This window comes from Talaromyces atroroseus, assembly GCF_001907595.1.
Source record: "Talaromyces atroroseus strain IBT 11181 chromosome Unknown scaffold_1, whole genome shotgun sequence".
In the NCBI taxonomy this organism is placed as follows: Eukaryota; Fungi; Ascomycota; class Eurotiomycetes; order Eurotiales; family Trichocomaceae; genus Talaromyces; species Talaromyces atroroseus.
The window spans coordinates 457,854-475,596 of NW_017971433.1; the positions used below are offsets into that span (position 1 = coordinate 457,854).

General features: G+C 46.7%; 5 protein-coding genes across 5 annotated transcripts; all 5 read left to right on the forward strand.

Moving 5' to 3' along the window:
- Nucleotides 1-2,239: 2,239 nt before the first annotated feature.
- On the forward strand, nucleotides 2,240-4,352 carry UA08_01243 (hypothetical protein; the record flags this gene model as incomplete). Its single annotated transcript, XM_020260886.1, has 4 exons — nucleotides 2,240-2,981; nucleotides 3,059-3,240; nucleotides 3,308-3,600; nucleotides 3,683-4,352. The coding sequence occupies 4 exons, from the start codon at nucleotides 2,240-2,242 to the stop codon at nucleotides 4,350-4,352; spliced, it is 1,887 nt and encodes a 628-aa protein (XP_020122741.1).
- Nucleotides 4,353-6,861: 2,509 nt separating this feature from the next.
- Nucleotides 6,862-8,326, forward strand: UA08_01244 (hypothetical protein; the record flags this gene model as incomplete). Its single annotated transcript, XM_020260887.1, has 2 exons — nucleotides 6,862-7,851; nucleotides 7,913-8,326. 2 exons carry the CDS (start codon nucleotides 6,862-6,864, stop codon nucleotides 8,324-8,326), a joined length of 1,404 nt encoding a protein of 467 aa, XP_020122742.1.
- Nucleotides 8,327-8,941: 615 nt separating this feature from the next.
- On the forward strand, nucleotides 8,942-10,897 carry UA08_01245 (hypothetical protein; the record flags this gene model as incomplete). Its single annotated transcript, XM_020260888.1, has 2 exons — nucleotides 8,942-10,271; nucleotides 10,332-10,897. The coding sequence occupies 2 exons, from the start codon at nucleotides 8,942-8,944 to the stop codon at nucleotides 10,895-10,897; spliced, it is 1,896 nt and encodes a 631-aa protein (XP_020122743.1).
- Nucleotides 10,898-11,975: 1,078 nt separating this feature from the next.
- Nucleotides 11,976-12,630, forward strand: UA08_01246 (hypothetical protein; the record flags this gene model as incomplete). Its single annotated transcript, XM_020260889.1, has 3 exons — nucleotides 11,976-12,091; nucleotides 12,154-12,348; nucleotides 12,408-12,630. 3 exons carry the CDS (start codon nucleotides 11,976-11,978, stop codon nucleotides 12,628-12,630), a joined length of 534 nt encoding a protein of 177 aa, XP_020122744.1.
- Nucleotides 12,631-13,410: 780 nt separating this feature from the next.
- UA08_01247 (Exo-beta-D-glucosaminidase) lies at nucleotides 13,411-16,253 on the forward strand (the record flags this gene model as incomplete). The annotated part of the gene is made up of 3 exons (XM_020260890.1): nucleotides 13,411-14,664; nucleotides 14,746-15,380; nucleotides 15,452-16,253. The coding sequence occupies 3 exons, from the start codon at nucleotides 13,411-13,413 to the stop codon at nucleotides 16,251-16,253; spliced, it is 2,691 nt and encodes an 896-aa protein (XP_020122745.1).
- Nucleotides 16,254-17,743: the final 1,490 nt, after the last annotated feature.

Genomic DNA, 17,743 nt, shown 5'->3' on the forward strand with positions numbered 1-17,743 from the left:
AGTGAAGAGTGAAAAGTTTAGGAATAATATATGTGCACCGAATGTAAGGAAAGTACGAATTTTTGTTTGGATTTATGCCACAAATTTCAAGTATAAAGGAGTGCCTATGAATGAACGACTGCAGAGGAGAAGACAAAGTGAATGTACCCAGGGTGTTGAGGATATCTCACGAATTAGTTAAGTAGTTGCAAATGGTGATAGAAATATTTAACCAACAAGAACTCAATCGGCTCCCCTGACAGGCCCCACTACCTAGCCTTTAAGACCGATATGAGGAACTCAACGGAGTCAGTGCTTCCTTGGTTACAGCTAATATCATCTAGAGTAGAAGCCAACATAGCCTGTAAGCTTACGTATACTCTTGGCATTATTTCTTGCAATCGATTTCCGTGCTTTAAAGATGTCCAGTTTTGCGAGGCGACTTTTACAATTCTGGATTATCTTATAGTGCCAATGATCAGAAGAAGAGCGCTAACAACTCGATAAAGAGGAGATGTGGTAAAGGGCCAGATAGTTACTTCACTATTAGAGCGTGGCTTAGATGGTACGGAGGACTACTTTCTAAAATCTGAGAACTCTCTGCCGTAAAATCCGTTCATTCTAGTCATACTGTTTTACGCGAGGCCTCTGCTTGCGCAAGACTGGGCCGAGACGACACGTACAAAATGCTTGGCAAAGCGTGCCAAGTCATTAGGAGATAGTAGATACCATATGCGGTATAATCAATCTAGCATAAGTACTGATAACGATTTACTAGCCCTACATGGTTACTGTGTATGCTGCAGGGTGCGGACTGAGCGAGAGGTCTCCAGAATGCTTGACTCGATTCTAAACTTTAAATTTATTTTGAAATCAAGCTGCCAGTCATGGGGATGAGGCCAATATCTCCACCCCCTCCCACCTCGTAATAAAAGAAGCCCAAGAGATCACAGAAAAAAAAAAAACTTGGTATAAGTTCGCTAGCGTCAGACGGCTTTCTGTCTCTCTTATCAATCAGTTAAGAGTAGATTGTTATCGTGCTTATATCAAAAGTGGAGCTCAGTTACACTCGATTCCCGAGCCTTGGCATAATCGGCCCACTCCAATCACTATTTTGCATTCTACCTGCCGCGCGGCTAGCGTCACGCCATCCGGGGAGATTGGTCACCGGCCCCACACCGATATCCCACGCGTCCGCCGCCAATATTCCACACTTGCATGGCTATGAGTTATGTACATTCATTGGTTGCATATTTCAATCTATACCCAGGCAAATTCGTCTGTGCTGTCTGTGCTTCGAGAATAAAGTAAGAGAAATGCGTCGTTTAGAGTACAGCGTCTGTGGATTTTTGTATATTTTCTGTGGTGCTCGGAGAGTTGACAGTATATACCTAAGTACATAGGTATCTATTAGCTCTTGATAACCTCTATATTTCTCAGAAAGGCTCTTTCATTCCAGGAAAATTGGAAGATCTGTCGCTAAAATTACGTACTATGCATGCCTGTGGCAGGGGTCAAGCCACATATGTAATAGGCCGGGCCATCCGCTGCCACGAATCCCGAGGCAGGTTCGAAATTTTCGGGGCTTAGGAATTACGCGGACTTGTCTAGTATATCTCTAGATCAAAAGAGACCCACATGGCGAAGTTATGCCCTTCCAACGTTCCATTCCAGCGTGTAATCGATCCTATTTCATGCATTGACCGTAAGTACGTACTGATATGCCAGTCGTGTAAGAACAGAGTGATACGCAGTATACCGCTAATAGATGATGGCGTTGCATGAAATTGATGACGATGTTCTTCGTTCTCCGTACTCCGTCCTCTGTATTTTAAGGGAGCGCTCAATGCACTGTGGACTGCCTAGGGGCTGGGGTTATGCTGTTGTAGTGGAGTCACTGGATCCATACACGTGCTCAACTACCCGTTTGTAAGATATGATGATGAATCATATAACGAAAGGGCAAAAACCCTAAAAAATCTCCAGAACCTGTCTACTCCGTAGTCAGTTTAGTTCTGTCGTCTTCTTAATTCTTTCTCCACCTGCCCCCCGGGGGTCCGCCACTACTTGTCCATTGCCATTTGGCTCTCACTTCAATTATGGCGTTCTACCTTATCCCAGTATCAAAGCACAACTGTTGGCACACTAAAACGACTTTTTAATGCAACAATTATTATTTTACTGCTCCTACATACGTGGCTAGAAAAGGCAGACTTGTCGCAGTGAATCCCAGTATTATAATAGCTATAAGTGGGTCGCGATGCACGGCCATTTCAATAACACAACCACTTCGTGGGCTCCAGGCAACGACGTGCAAAATACTCCGGAGTCATTCCACGACCATCAGCAACAAGCCGACGATTTCTCAACTTCCTCCTCAGAGACTTATCAAGGAGACGCCACAACTTCCATCGTCAAACAATGGGACATTCATACGGATGAACACTATCAGAGTGATTCCCTACTCGCAGCCCGACGAGCACAATCGCCGCCACCAGTATACAGCCTCCCCAAACCATCTCCAGTAACATGGCTTTCCTTGCCGCGAAAAGGGCAGCTTGTTTTGCTGGGACTATGTCGGGTGTTTGATTTCTTACAGATATCCTCACTGCAAGCCTATATGTTCTATCAACTAAAGTCTTTTGACCCTGAACTCTCCGACGCGGATATATCCACACAAGCTGGTATACTACAAGGAGCATTTACTGCTGCGCAGTTCGCTACTGCTGTTGCTTGGGGTCAAGTTGCAGATGCGCAATGGGGTGGCCGAAAATTCGTGCTGCTTGTTGGTCTGCTGGGAACGGCTCTTTCGTGCCTAGGAGTTGCTTTTTCAACATCTTTCGGGCAAGCAGTGTTTTGGCGTTTGTTCGGCGGTGCGATTAATGGCACTGTTGGCATCATTCGCACTATGATCTCAGAGAATGTCAAGGAAAAGAAGTATCACTCTCGTGCATTTTTGATTTTGCCTATTGGGTTCAATATCGCAGCACTATTTGGACCAGGTGAGATCTCAAAGGCCTTTTTTTTTTTTTTTTCAATTCAGAGCTTGATAAAATTTGCTAATGATTGTATTATGTAGTGATGGGCGGGTGGTTGTCTGATCCAGTTGCTATTTATCCAGGTCTATTTGGCGTGAATTCGGTATTTGGAGGTGCTTCGGGCGTTCAGTGGCTGATGAAATATCCATATGCCCTGCCCATGCTAGCAAATTTCTTTTTCATGGTCTCTTGTGCCACTCTAGTAGCTGTTGGCCTGGAAGAGGTAGGAACTTTTTCCTTAATCGTTGGATATATGTTAATACTGACTAAAGTTGTCGTCTTATCTTTAGACGCTAGAAGCATGCAAAGGCAGGCCTGGGTGGTGGTTCTATCTTCTCAAGCTGTTACGCCGACTCGTTGGTGGCGTGAAATCGCCTTCAACGGCTGAATACTCCAGTATTCCTGTCCGTGATGGAGACGATGAAGACGGCCCCCTAGTTCATGTACAGAAAGACCCCGAAAACGAGCTTGAGCAAGGTAATATTCCGAGAAAGCCCTCCCTTGTGCTGCCGTTCCGAAGAATATGGACAAAGAATGTGATAGCCACCTTAACAGCACAAGCTTTTTTCGATTTCCAAATGGGGTAAGTTTTATATGAGATTTATGCTAGCTTTGTTTATTTACAGGAGAAGACATGCTGACCTTGATTGATTGTTTGTCGAAAGTGCTTTCAATAATCTGTGGTTGCTTTTCCTGTCAACACCTCGCTATGATCCCAATGACCCGAATATTCACACCCAAAGTCCACCCTTCATCTTCACTGGAGGCTTAGGTATGTCCCCACAAGATGTGGGGCTCGCAACATCTATTCTCGGAATAATTGGCATGGTGCTCCAATTCACTGTCTATCCCACCATCCAAGGTCGTCTGGGCACAACGAAGAGTTACCAGTACTTCCTTGCCCTGTTCCCAGTTGCCTATGCCTTAGCACCCTACATCTCTCTTGTATCGTCATCTACTGGTTCTCCAACGGAACCAAACGGGACGTGGGTCTGGTTATCCATAATCATAATCCTCTTTTTGCAGGTCATGTCCCGCACGTTTACGCTGCCTACCTCAATTATCTTGCTTAACAACTGTTGCTCCCATCCCTCAGTTTTAGGGACGGTTCACGGACTTGGACAGGCGACTTCTTCCGCCTTTAGAACAATCGGCCCAATCGCTTCCGGTTTGTGGTATGGATATGGGCTCGAAATTGGGGTCATTGGGTTTTCGTGGTGGCTTGTCGCTCTTGTCTCGGTGTTTGGGTGCGTGGCTGCAGTGTTTGTTTACGAAGGCTCAGGCCATGAGATTATTCTCCCGGGCGAAGAGGGGATCGAGCTTGAACGTCGATAAGATACGAGTACATTCTTTTTGTTTCCTTTGTTATTGTATTGGATAGTCGGTAATTAGAGAGGCAAGCACGTAGGATTATCTGGCCGCCTTAGTAAACTAGATATTCGTGTTATGATACCTAATATACTACAGGGTTGATTGCCTCATTCGTAGTCAAGATATATAATCCAGCGAATTAAGCTTATCTTTCGAGAGAAAAAAGCTCTCAATTTTGTTTGTTGTTTGTATGAAAGAATAAAAAGAAGGGTAGGTCTGCAACTGAGGATACACTTCTACGCAAGTAATTTCTCCTACTCTGTTCCGGAAACATACAGTGAATCCTCCATAATTGTGAGGTGGACTATAGTGGTAGTGAATAAGGTTAGTGCTAATCAAAAAATAGTCCCAGACGTAGCTGTTTTGTTAAAAGATGAAAATGTACGAGAAGCAACCGGTGACATATGCTGGCAGGCAGGCTTCCATTATTAGACCTTTGACCTGCCTTTGCTTTTTCTCATCTTTGAGCTAATTATCTTTTATCCGGACGTACTCAATCCAGTCCCCCTGTATTCTCAAACTCTACGGATGGAAGTAACTCGACCTGGTAGACGAGTGGTGTAGGGGTTACCCATTTGATGCGAACCTGGATTTCATGCTGCCGATTGAAAACGCTCGCCTTATATACTAGCGCATGTCAACAGTGTGACCAAACACGGCTTTTAATGGATGGAAGCTGCTTACAGGAAACATAAGCAACCAACGACTGAGCTCACGGTGGCCAATCAGCGTCAGTCGAGAAGGAATGTGCATTTCCTAGCCCATAAGATACCGTTCTTACTAAGGCTGTTGTAAACGTTGAATTCAGTGAGATGGTAATGTCATTATTTCCGCAACCGTGGTAGTGAATGCTGTAAGAGCAATAAAATGGGCCTAGTTATATGCTTGACTTGCTTCATAAACGTCCGTCATATAAACCAGGCTACCTAGACGGGCCAGCACCTATCACAGCGTTATTTTCCCGGCAACGACTTGATTAATATCAGTGATCCAGCTACACAGCAAAGAGTCTGAAGTCGCCGAAATCAGAGAGCGTACCGTGAGGCTCCCCCCTCAATGTGGGATTGTCCCTGACTGATCATGACATAGGGGCACATTAACGAAAATCTCAGACGAATCTAATGCTCGGCCAGGGGACTCAGCGCCCATACAGCATAATCCCATTACATGCACGTCATGTACGTTAGTCGAGTAAAAATGAGTTCGCAGAATGCTGTATTTGCTCACGCGTCCTCTATATATGCATTTCTCCGGAATTCTCCGATCTATACAGATGTTGCATGGTGTCAGAGCACGCAGTAATGGGCCGCTTTCGACTCGCATTCAAGTGCTTCCCCACGAGTCTGAGTGGTACGTTAGCTATTGGCGCGGTTGATTATTGAAGCCGCAAGACATGAAATCGACGGGCCCACAAGTTACGCTAGAGAGAAAGTGGGTAATATTAGGGTTGTCATAGGGTTACCAGGGTTTAGTCATGCACGTCATGTCTGCCAATAATATACGATGAGTCTGACAGAGCTTGTTAATAATTCCCAGTGAGAAATTAACAAGCCAGGCTGGGCGTAAAGAGACGTAACACGGAGCGTTTTGGCGTCGCACGTTTGACCTACCTAGGTACGAAGATTGCTAGATGGCAATGGTCAATTGAAGGTATAATTTTGCCAGAGTACCTACTGTAAAAATAAGCCTGCCAGTGCTCCAACTCATTGTGTCCTTTCGGCTAGGTGGTAAGTATCAGGGCTGGGGATGTTATGTAGGGTGTCAGAACCTTCAAACGCATAATAATCCGCCTCGTGGCGTCTCAAATCCAAGGAACGAACCATCAGAACGTGCAGCGCGCTAAAAAACGGCCTGTCGTCAAACCCAAAAGTTGGACGGAAAATGACAGCATTTCTGGCAAGGAATCCCGAAATAATGTTTTTCTAGCGTCCCACTTACCCTGAAATTGCCTGACGCCGGCTGAATTTCGTTGGACTCTCGGGATAACCCGCCACGCTCCATTGGCCGCGTGCATGAAATGCAGAGGGAAAAAAAAAGCCTCAACGGGCATTCTGCAGCAAGTAATGCCTAGATACTATTGCCCGGAGTACTAATCCGCTGAAGAAATGTGACCATCACGAAGAGCCTGCGCAATGGCCCACAAAATTTTCTCGATATGGCCTGACTCAGGTCTGCACCGGAAGAAAGAATTTTTTTTTCAACTATTGAAACTCTTCAGAATTCACCTTGCACCTGCTGCTTTTAGCCTATTTTTTTTTTTCCCCTTTGTTTCTCTTTTTTTTTTTTTTTTTTTTCCCTTTTTTTTTTTTTTTTTTTTTTTTTTTTTTCCCTCTTTCTTTTCTTGCTCTTCCCTGGGTTCAGTTGGTTTTCACACGAGTACCAAGCTATTTCGTGCGTCGACTCTTGTCCAAGATATATGAAAGGGAAGCCAATGGATACCACACCGAAGACACCTGCGAATTAGGATTTCGACATGCTCCGGGATATCCTCATTATTGGCTCCGGGCTCTCCGGGCTCTCTGCCGCTCTTTCATTTTCGTATTATCTCTCCCCTCGGATACCAGACCTGCGAATCACGGTTTTTGAATTGCATTCCGTGCCCTCGACGACCGGAGGCGCCATTGGCCTGTCTCCAACGGCGCTGAGGCATTTCGATCATCTAGGAATCTTGGACGAACTGGCACGGTATGGCCCCGACTCCGGAGTTGACGTAGATGCAATTGAAATGTTCTCTGCGCGAACGGGGAAGTCCTTGTCTCAGGTGGATTTTAGCGGCAAGGATGGCGTTGGATACGGCGATGGGCCGGACACAAAAACATACAAGGGCCGTCGAGTGATGAGGATCAACTTGGCGTTGGCGATGATAGCTGCAGCCGAGAAGCGAGGGCATATAAAGATCGTGTTTGGGAAGAAATTCTCAAAAGCGGTCGAGTTGGACGATGAAGACAAGATCGAAATCTTCTTTGCGGACGGTTCGCGAGCAACCGGGGACTTGATGGTCGGCTGTGATGGTGTTTGGTCGGCAACGCGCAGGCGATACGTGGATCCAGGGTGTGAAGCCGAATACACGGGCTTCTCGCTGGTGCAAGGTACCATAAATACATCAACGATGAAAACATCGGCCCATTTCCGAAGCACATCATTGAACATATCGAAATCGGGATCGCTTCTAATGACGTTCTACGACAAACCCCGCGACGGTATGTTCGTCTCGGCAATGTTGGAATGCCAGGAGACAGCTGTTCGAGATCACACCGAAACGAGGGGTTGGAATCGGGTTATGATAAGCGAATCCCTGAGACGAGAGGTCTATTCGCGCTTCGGGAACTCCGCTATTCCCTGTGTCCGTGAGGTGTCTTCTTCCACAGACATTGACTGGATGTTGTATCCAATATATCAAGTGCCCGTTGGCGGAAAATGGCACAATGGCAGGGCCATTTTAATAGGCGACGCTGCTCATGCCGTAAGTCAGCTTTTTCTTATCTTTTCTTGCAACGAACCAAGCAAATTGACAAACGCAACAGATGCTTCCTCGCGATGAATCAGCGGCGTATGCCATCGACGACAGTATTATCCTAGCCCGTGTTGTCGCGCAGTACCTGGACCAGCCGCTCGAGACAAGCTTCCAGATATACGAATCTCTACGCCGCACGGATGTCACGCATGCCTATCACGAATCTATGAAGTTATGGCAAAGACGCCACAAGGATACCGGAACATTTGAGTCATGGATCAGAGAGCGACTTCTGCGTTTCTATACCCGACATACCCAGCATTCTAGACGGATTGCATTCGAATACGATGCCAGAAAAACGGCCATTCCCACGTCGCTATCGACCAGGAATTCCAGTCAGTTTAGTCTGCGGCCCAGTTCGAAGAGCCAGTCCTCGTTTTCTTCCACCGATAGCCCGCCGTCAAGAGCAAACTCTTCGGTATGAACACGAATGTGACATGTCCATGTTAATGAATGATCAACAAAATGAAGATCATTCGAAAATAATGTATAATATGCCTAGATAACACATGATAATGCAGTGTTTTCGAACAAATCAGTCAAGCTATTAGTAGTAGCGTTATGATCGCCAGCCCTAATTCCGCTCCAAAGAGGGGAAGGCTTTTTCAAGTTTGAGCTTAGGCAGCGCTCGGTTATGCCCGGCGTTTGTTAATTGGCAAACGATTCGCATTGCTTGGCTGCTAACACTTGACAACAAAGCAGGCGAGATTGAGGGAGTGAAACAAAAAAAAAAATAAAATAAAATAAAATATGGAGAATGTCTTGAATCTTCGCGGCGGAGGACAAGCTATTGGTCACGGTTCGCCAGGGGTGATCGTTCTCCGCCGCCTCGGATATTATAATATAGGTGCACAAACCCATGGAGCAAACATTGGAGATCGTTACAATCCTCGTGATCCAATACGTGAAACATGCGTGTACAGCACACTGCTGGACATGGATACTTACATACATCCATCATTACATAGACAAGTAGACAGCTATTAAACAGGGGGAAGGCTTGCTGTTCTGTGCCATCCTTTTTCTAGCAGTCATCATCATGCGTCTTTTCAAGTCTGTGATTACAGCGCTTGCTGTGGTTGCAGTTCGGGCTACAATTGTCCCAAATTCGCACGTATTACACGAGAAACGGACTGTCAGTTCCTCACAATGGGTAGAATCTTCAGAACCTCCACCAGAGTTGACGCTTACAGTGCGTATCGGCCTCAAGCCCAGAAACGCCGAGTTGGGCCATGACCATCTCATGGAAATTTCCAATCCAACCTCGCCCAATTTCGGCAAACACTGGACACCAGCAGAGGTTCGCGAGTTTTTCTCGCCAGCCCCCGAAACCCTCGAATCTGTACAAGAATGGCTCTCGTCCTCGGAAATCGCGACTCACCGGCATCGACTGGCTTTCAGTCGAGGCACTATTCAGTTCAACGCCACTGTCGAAGAGCTCGAGTCACTTCTGAAAACCAAATACAAAGTCTGGCGGAATGTTGACACTGGGGTCTTGAGTCTGTCGTGCGATGAATATTATGTGCCCCGGCACGTCGGACATCACATCGACTTCATCACTCCAACGATTGACATGGGCACCCCATACAGCCAGACCTCCAAGAGGCAAAAACGCACTCGATTTTCTCCAATACGCCATCCGTTGCCCTCAACTCTTCAAGGTGACGCCAATAATTTGAACACATGCAACGAATCCATTACTCCGGCCTGCGTTCGGGCTCTGTACCAAATTCCCGAGTCTACTGTCACGCAGGCCGGCAACAACCTCGGTATCTATGAAGCAGGAGACCAATACGACCAAGCAGATCTGGATTCTTTTTTCTCGCAATACTCGTCCAATATTCCCAATGGAACTCACCCCATCCTGAACAGCATTGACGGCGGAGTGGCCCCAGTTCCAGTAGGCGAGGCAGGCGGAGAAAGCATGTTGGACTTTTCAATAGCGTATCCGCTCTTATATCCTCAAAACATCACCCTCTTTCAGGTCTATGACGATTACACCGCCGCTGAAACATATGGCATTTTTAATCAATTCCTCGACGCCCTGGATGGGAGCTACTGCACGTATGACGGAGGGGACGACCCCAAAATCGATCCAAAATTCCCGGATGGTACTGGGTGGAATCAAAGCGCAGAGTGTGGCATATATCAACCAACAAATGTGATTTCCGTTTCATATGCTGTTGCCGAAGCTACCTATCCTGCTGCCTATGCAACCCGACAGTGCCATGAATATATGAAGCTGGGCCTACAGGGTGTGTCCGTCATCTTCGCATCTGGCGACAATGGCACATTGGCTCGTTTTGGCGTCGACGGCTGCTTGTCGAATGGTGCCCAAAACCCAAACTTTCCTGCATCTTGCCCGTACGGTAAGATCTGTAGAATTCCACCCGTGAGATACCGCTGAAGCTAAAATCTTTGTACAAAAGTGACATCCGTGGGTGCCACGCAGATCAAGCCCAACGGCACCGTCAACGACCCCGAAATCGCTGTGATTCCATTCGATGCTCACGATTTCTACGATGAGCCCGAGTTTACCAGTGGCGGCGGGTTCTCCAACATATTCCCTCGCCCGGATTACCAAGATACGGCCGTGCCCAACTATTTAGAGACAAACACCCAACTTCCCGCCAGTAGCACTTACAATCAATCGGGACGCGGGTTTCCTGATGTGTCAGCGAATGGACTCAATTTCCCCGTCTATGTGTTTGGTGACGCTTCAGTGGAGTCGGGCACCTCGGCGTCCACGCCGCTTTTTGCTTCTATCATCACCCGATTGAATGGTGAACGAATCGCAGCCGGGAAAGGGCCTATTGGGTTCTTGAACCAGGTGCTTTACGCCAACCCGGGGATGTTCAATGATATCACCGAGGGGTATAATTGGGGCTGCAATGCGTCGATGGGGTTTGAGGCGCAGCAGGGATGGGACCCGGTGACAGGGCTGGGTACACCTAACTATCCTAAAATGTTGGATGTTTTCCTCAGCTTGCCGTGATTAGAGAGACTACCCCAGTTTCTGATGCGGATATGTATCTGGCTTTATATTGGATATAAGAGATTATCAATGGTCATTACTTAATTATATATAACTAGCTCGTGATTAACATGAGTATTTCGTCACAACATCACCTTGTAAACAGCATTTGAAGGATTCACCACACCCCTGCCGCAAAGTCCACTACTTGGACCTTATCAATGATCGGCTTTGCGCTCTGCACGAACATCCTATGTGTCGGATCTGTTCTCACGTAGTAGTCTCTATCTTGGGCATTATTGAATTCAACCAGGAAGATGTGCGTCAAGCCGTTCTGTCACGTACCCCGCATCAATGAGCGTTCTCTTATCAATGTATATCCAACAAACACAACGCAAAGGAGGCTTAGGCATGGGGCTAGATATACCTGTGAACTCTCAATCGAGTTCTCACGCCCTCCTGTAGTAGAGAGGATATAGGGCTTGGCAGTGGCTGGATGTAGACAGCGGTTCTTCAAATCGAGCATCTGCTTGACGACCTGCATGGATCTTTAGCTATCCATTCATTCGTGCATGGCCATCCATAGTGTGTCGTCCCCGCACTTCATGCTTACCGCCTGAACTTCTTTTGGATGCGCGCTGTCCTTGAACTTGAACATGACAACGTGAGTGACTGTCATGATGGATGTGGATGTACTGTATCACCTAGAATGTGAAGAATGTTGATAGACAGAGAATGAGGGGAGCTGCTGGCCCCACCCGGCGTTAAGCTTATGTATCTGAGAGCGTGTGCCTCAGGCTGCAGAGCAAGTCGAGACTCGGTCTAAACATAGAATGAGGCTCAATCTAGCCAGTCCAGCATCTTTCCTCTGATACGTCAATGCATATGCCAGTGATGCGACTTGATGACCGTTCAGCTCGACATGGGGGCTGTGTCCTGTGCGACAGCCTGTGCGTCGCTGTCAGCCTTGCCATGGAGGAAATTCAAGTCGAATTCCCTGTGCAGGATATATGTTTTTTGTTCATGTTCAATATTTCTTTAGCTGTTCATTTATATCTTCTCAAAAAGAATTCTCATGACAACGATATTGTCCTATAATATGGAACATCACGGCCAGAACAATTCGCCACTGGGTTACAACCCTGCTGCTGGGCCCGAACAGGAAATCACAGCTATAACCACGGCACCTGTACAGCAAGAAACACTACATAAAGAGTATGTATATACATGTCCATATGGAATGAAAAAGGCAAAAGTATATAACTTTATCCTGATAGATCCGAGAAAGTCATAGCAAGCTTAGCACCTGATTACTTCGATCCCATTGCGGCGGTAGATGTCCTAGCCCTAGCAGCTCCTCCTCTGGTGATACCTTTGGAACAGCTCAATGACGCGCCTAAGCTGGTTGACTGCCCCTTTTGTAAATACCGGGCTATGACAAAGGTCACTGAAGAAAACTCAACGCAAACTGGGTAAGCAGCACGCACCGCGCTCCTGACGATTCAACCCTTATTAACCTTTTCTAATTCAGCATCGCCGCGCTTTTTTGTTGCCTCTTCTGCGGTATCATCGGTGTCTGTGTGCCGTATATATGTAAATGGGCTCAGGACTATCATCATTTCTGCACCCACTGCGGTGCCAAGGTTGCCATTCGACCTAACGATGGCCCTGTGCAGGTGCAGAAGCCCAGCGGACCAGCTTCAATGCCCTCTGCTTATCCAGCAGCACCTTCGGCACCTCCTAAGCCAGCATAGCTGGATAGCTAGCGATGAGGAATCAACTATAGAGGCAACCCTTCGAAACACTCAAACAAAGCTCAGGAAGATTCTAGTGTTGGATGATTGGTGGCAATTTTGATACCAAATTTAGATGCATGCTTAAATATACGCTATTTTCTTACTCTTGGCCTAGCCTCGCTATTGCTCCTCCCTCTTGATCCTTCCCGTCGCCAGCTTTAACATGGTTGATAATAGGCTGTTAATACCTAATACCTCGTTCTACAGGATGTGTAGACAGTTTCAAATCTCTATGTAACAGCTCGCAGGGTGATGGAATTGAGGTTACAAAATAATGTGGTGACGTCTTATCTTTCTCTCTTCACGTAATTTCCTTTTTAGGAAAGTCGTCTCTAGCCCTAGCGGGCACATACATGCATGTGTGCGCTAAGCCGGGAGTATTACATGTTTTAACCAACCAAAAAGATAGATTGTACAAGATCATCAGCGCCAAGTAAACTGTCTGGTTTTTCTTCCAGCGCTGCTAGCTTTCTATTGCCGTTGTGTAGGTAGGACTGAGGGTCCTATATGGAGGAACGGCAACCTGGTTCCATGACGGTTATTTGAGTAACATAACACATTTGCTAGCGTATTCATGGATGTTACCTCAGAGTATTGTCCTGTTCCCATTGTTTACACAGACTACATCAACTGATGTAAACGAAATTAGGTGGAATCCGAGATTGAAGTCGGACATAGAACCCCGAAGTCAATTTCGCATTCACTTCACTCACGGTATTGCAGTTAACAGGAAGTAAGATGAGGCACGCCATTTCAATAATTGTAGCCACCGCTGTGGCTATATTCGCTGTTGGGATTGGTGCGACAAATACTATTTTATCATCCGCCGGCCAAACGGTCAAGATCCCTGGCTGGGACTTGCAATCTGTGCTGCACGCCTCGAGTAACCTCACAGAACTAGCAAGACCCGGTGCTAATGTATCGAACTGGTATAGAGTGAGCGCTCGCACAACGGCAATGGCCGGACTAATCGAAGCGGGGTTATACAACGATAGCGATCTCTGGTTTTCGGATAATCTCAACCACATTGTTGATCGCTCTGTGTTCGGGACTCCATGGCTCTATCGTGAGGAATTTACAGTCGATATTTCACCGACCCAGCATTACTTCCTCATTACTCATGGGATCACGTCTAAAGCCGACATCTGGATCAATGGGAAGCAGTTGGCTGACAAAGAGCACCAAGCGGGCTCTTATGGAGGCCATAAGTACGAAGTGACGGATTATTTGCAGTCAGGTGCCAATGCACTTGTGATTAGAGCTTATGAGACAAACTACCTATTAGACTCGGCCATGGGTTTCGTCGACTGGAACCCGTATCCGCCAGACAATGGTACCGGCGTCTGGCGCGATGTCGAGATCTCGCAGACGGGCCCTGTTACGCTTGCTCCAATGCGAGTGATTCATGACTGGATGCCTGGGAAAAGTGCAACGAATATTACGGTCAAAGTTAATGCGACCAACTTCGAAAACAGAACCGTTGACGGAACACTTGCCGGCAAGATCACGCTGGGAAGTCAACAAATAGCCTTGTCACAATCTTTCAGTCTGGGTGAATACGAAGAAAAGACCCTGTCAATGACGGGTGAGCTTCGAGATCCGCAAATCTGGTGGCCTAAGCTATGGGGTCACCAGCCGCTGTATACTGTCACTGTCACGGCGCGTGTCAACGATGCGATTTCCGACGTTGCAGAACCTCGTAAGATAGGCATCCGTTACGTCGAATCCGGGTTGAACCAATTCGGTGACCGCACTTTTGCCATCAATGGACAGAGATTTCTTCCTCTTGGTGGTGGATACGGGCCCGATATGTTCATGCGCTGGGATTCAGACTACGTGCGGAAGAAGTTTGAGTTGATGCTTGATCTGGGGTTGAATACTGTGCGACTCGAAGGAAAGCAAGAACATCCGGAGTTATTCGACATGGCTGATGAGATGGGTTTGATGATTATGCCTGGCTGGGAATGTTGTGATTGGTGGGAAGGATGGACGGTATGTTTTGAAGGACCATGTATTCTCTATAAATTGCGTCTAAGCTTGATCATGCTAATAAGCGATGGCCAATGGAAATAGTACAATACTGACGTCCCTGACTATGTCCGGTTTGACGACCATGATTACTGGATCGCAAACTATTCAATGCTGCACGAAGCCTCGATGATGCAGACACATCCTAGCGTGTTAGCATTTCTAGTAGGCTCGGACTACTGGCCAAATGACCGAGCAGCATCGATATATGTTGATGCATTGAAGACTTGGGATTGGCAAAACCCGGTGATAGCATCAGCTGGCGAACTAGGGTATCCGGAAATCCTGGGATCGTCAGGCGTGAAGATGGACGGGCCGTACGATTATGTGCCTCCGAACTATTGGTATGGTGGCCAAGTGGGAGCAGCATTTGGCTTTGGGTCTGAGGAAGGGCCCGGGGTTGGCACGCCAGAGATTCGTAGTTTGGAAAAGTTCTTATCCGAAGATGACCTGAATGACTTGTGGACGCAGCCTGATAAAGGGCTGTTTCATATGTCTAGCAATGTTTCGTCTTTTTATGATCGATCGATCTACAATGACGCTCTGTGGCATCGATACGGGTCGCCGAATAGTCTGCAGGACTATCTACTAAAGGCTCAGATAATGGATTATGAGGCAACTCGTGCGGAATTTGAGGGATTTGCATCCCTTCAAGACGCCCCTCGACCGGCAACTGGAGTGTAGGTACTCATGCATTTCAAGCAATTCCAAATTACAACTAACAATGCTTTTTATTTCTCCCTTTCTACAGCATATACTGGATGATGAATGGTGCCTGGCCGAACCTGCACTGGCAATTTTTCGATTATTATTTGAACCCTGCAGGCTCATATTTCGGTACAAAAGTCGGAGCACGTCCGGAACATGTGTCTTTCAATTACGAGAACAAGACAATATCTCTCATCAATCGTCTGAGTTCCCTTGTCGAGGAAGATAATGGCTCTCGATCGATCACCATTGACCTTGTCGATACAGCTGGTCACGTCCTGTTCCACAAAAGGCTTCAGGCGACTACGAGACCCAACTACTCCCAAGTAATTGCTAATATCGCACAGGATATTTCCAAAATCCAAGATGTGGCATTTTTGCGCCTTGTGCTTTCTTCATCCGACTCAGAATATGACGAGGTACTGAGTCGAAATGTGTACTGGCTCGCAGCCCAGAATGATGTGTTGCAATGGGACGATTCGAATTGGTACTACACTCCCATCGTCTCATATGCTAACTATACATCTCTGCAGAGCTTGAGAAAAGCCAAACTTGTAACGGATGTCATAGAGTTGGAGGGATCTTTGAACAAATCAACCACCACATTGCAGGTAGAACTGAAAAACCATTCCACCGACGTCCCCGCATTCTTTATCCGACTGGTTCTAATAGATGCATCCACAAATAAAAGTATTAATCCTCCATTCTGGTCCGACAATTATGTGACTCTGTTTCCGGAGGAGTCTCTCATTCTGACAGTATCGTTTGAGGCATCCTGGCCTGTCAATCCGGCTATTGAGATGTCCGGTAGGAATATTGTGACACATACTGTAGTGCCAGCTTGATCCAATGTATTGACACTTCGCGGATTTTCAATGGTCTATTGTGTTTGTTTTCAAGGTTGATAATACCTTACGGAGTACCTAGTATACCTGTTCAGATCTTTACTTTGATGTGTAATACGTTTACTGCGTTCGAAATAAGCATAATATCTACAGTCCAATTGAAATATCTATTCTGTCTGATTGTCTGGGTTTATCAAGTCTGAGAAATCATTCTCATCCATAAACCAAGCTGGATCGAATTGGCCGTATTCTTGGTCGAATTGTTTGTATTCCGGGTCAACTTGGTCGTATTCATTCTGCATCGCGGAGAGTTGCTGTGTTACGGCATCTTGCTGGAGTTCATTTTCGTATTCTTGCACGAGTTTTAACAAGTCGTCTTCATCAAACGGTATGGGATATTCAAGAGAGCTTTGATTGTAATCATATTGTGGAAAGGGAATTGATTGTGAAGAGGAGGATTGCTGCGGAGGTGGCTGAGATTGTAGAATGGACGAATTCGATGAAGTTGGCTCGTCTGGCAAGGCTGGCTGGTTTTGGGAACCTGACCAGGGCTCTAATAATAGGTTTAAAGGAGTTGACCCATTTGAAAAGCTGGGGTGACCTCGGCGTATTGGTAAACGAGCAGATTGGTTCTGTGGATCTGCCTGTTGATGCTGTATTGGGATGCTTCCTGGAAAAGCATTTCGCTTTTTATGAGAACCCGGACCGGGTTTCAAAGTTGAATCGTATGAAAATGACTCAATTGGAAAAGCAGGCTGCTCTCGTTGCATTGGAACACTCTCTAGGCTAGGATGTGGCTGGTGGATGTAGGGTTCCTGGTGTTGCAATATGGACTGATTGGATGAATTTGATTCGATTGGAAAAGAAGGCCAGCTTTCCTGCAATGGAAAGCTCTCTGGAGGAAACATAATTTGGGAAGCGAGGTGTTCGGTTTCCGAAAGCCCTATATGAGAGGGAAGCGACGTATCTTGGGCGGACTTTGTGGTTGTTTCTGCGATTAACTTTTCAGTGACAGGAGTTTAGCTCATTGCCAGACAATGAGGTGGACTAGGACTTACATCTGCTGTTTCTTTCTTGTCAGTTGCCTTTCTACCCTTCTTTTGACGTCGAGTTCTTGCAGAGGAATCTCCTTTCACCAAACTCGTACCTCTCCGGGCAGTCTGAGGGCGTCGACTTTGTGAGAGGGGATCATCGCGCACTGGTTCTTTGCCTTTATTTTGGCGTATGGGAGGCATGACAAACGCGCAAGAGCTACATATAAAGAACAAAATCGTGGTTGGGATGTAGCGATATGGGCAGTGTATCGATAAAGCGAAGACTCGACTTGTATAGATACAGCTGTATGAGAGACATGAGGGAGTAAATGGACGTGTTCGTTCTCACGCACTGAAGGATACTGCCTGCCAGGCCTTCTTTCCATATTTGCTGCAAATACTCCATGTAGCTTCATTGCAGCTGCCTCAGGAGCCCAAGAGGCTCTTGAGTTCGCT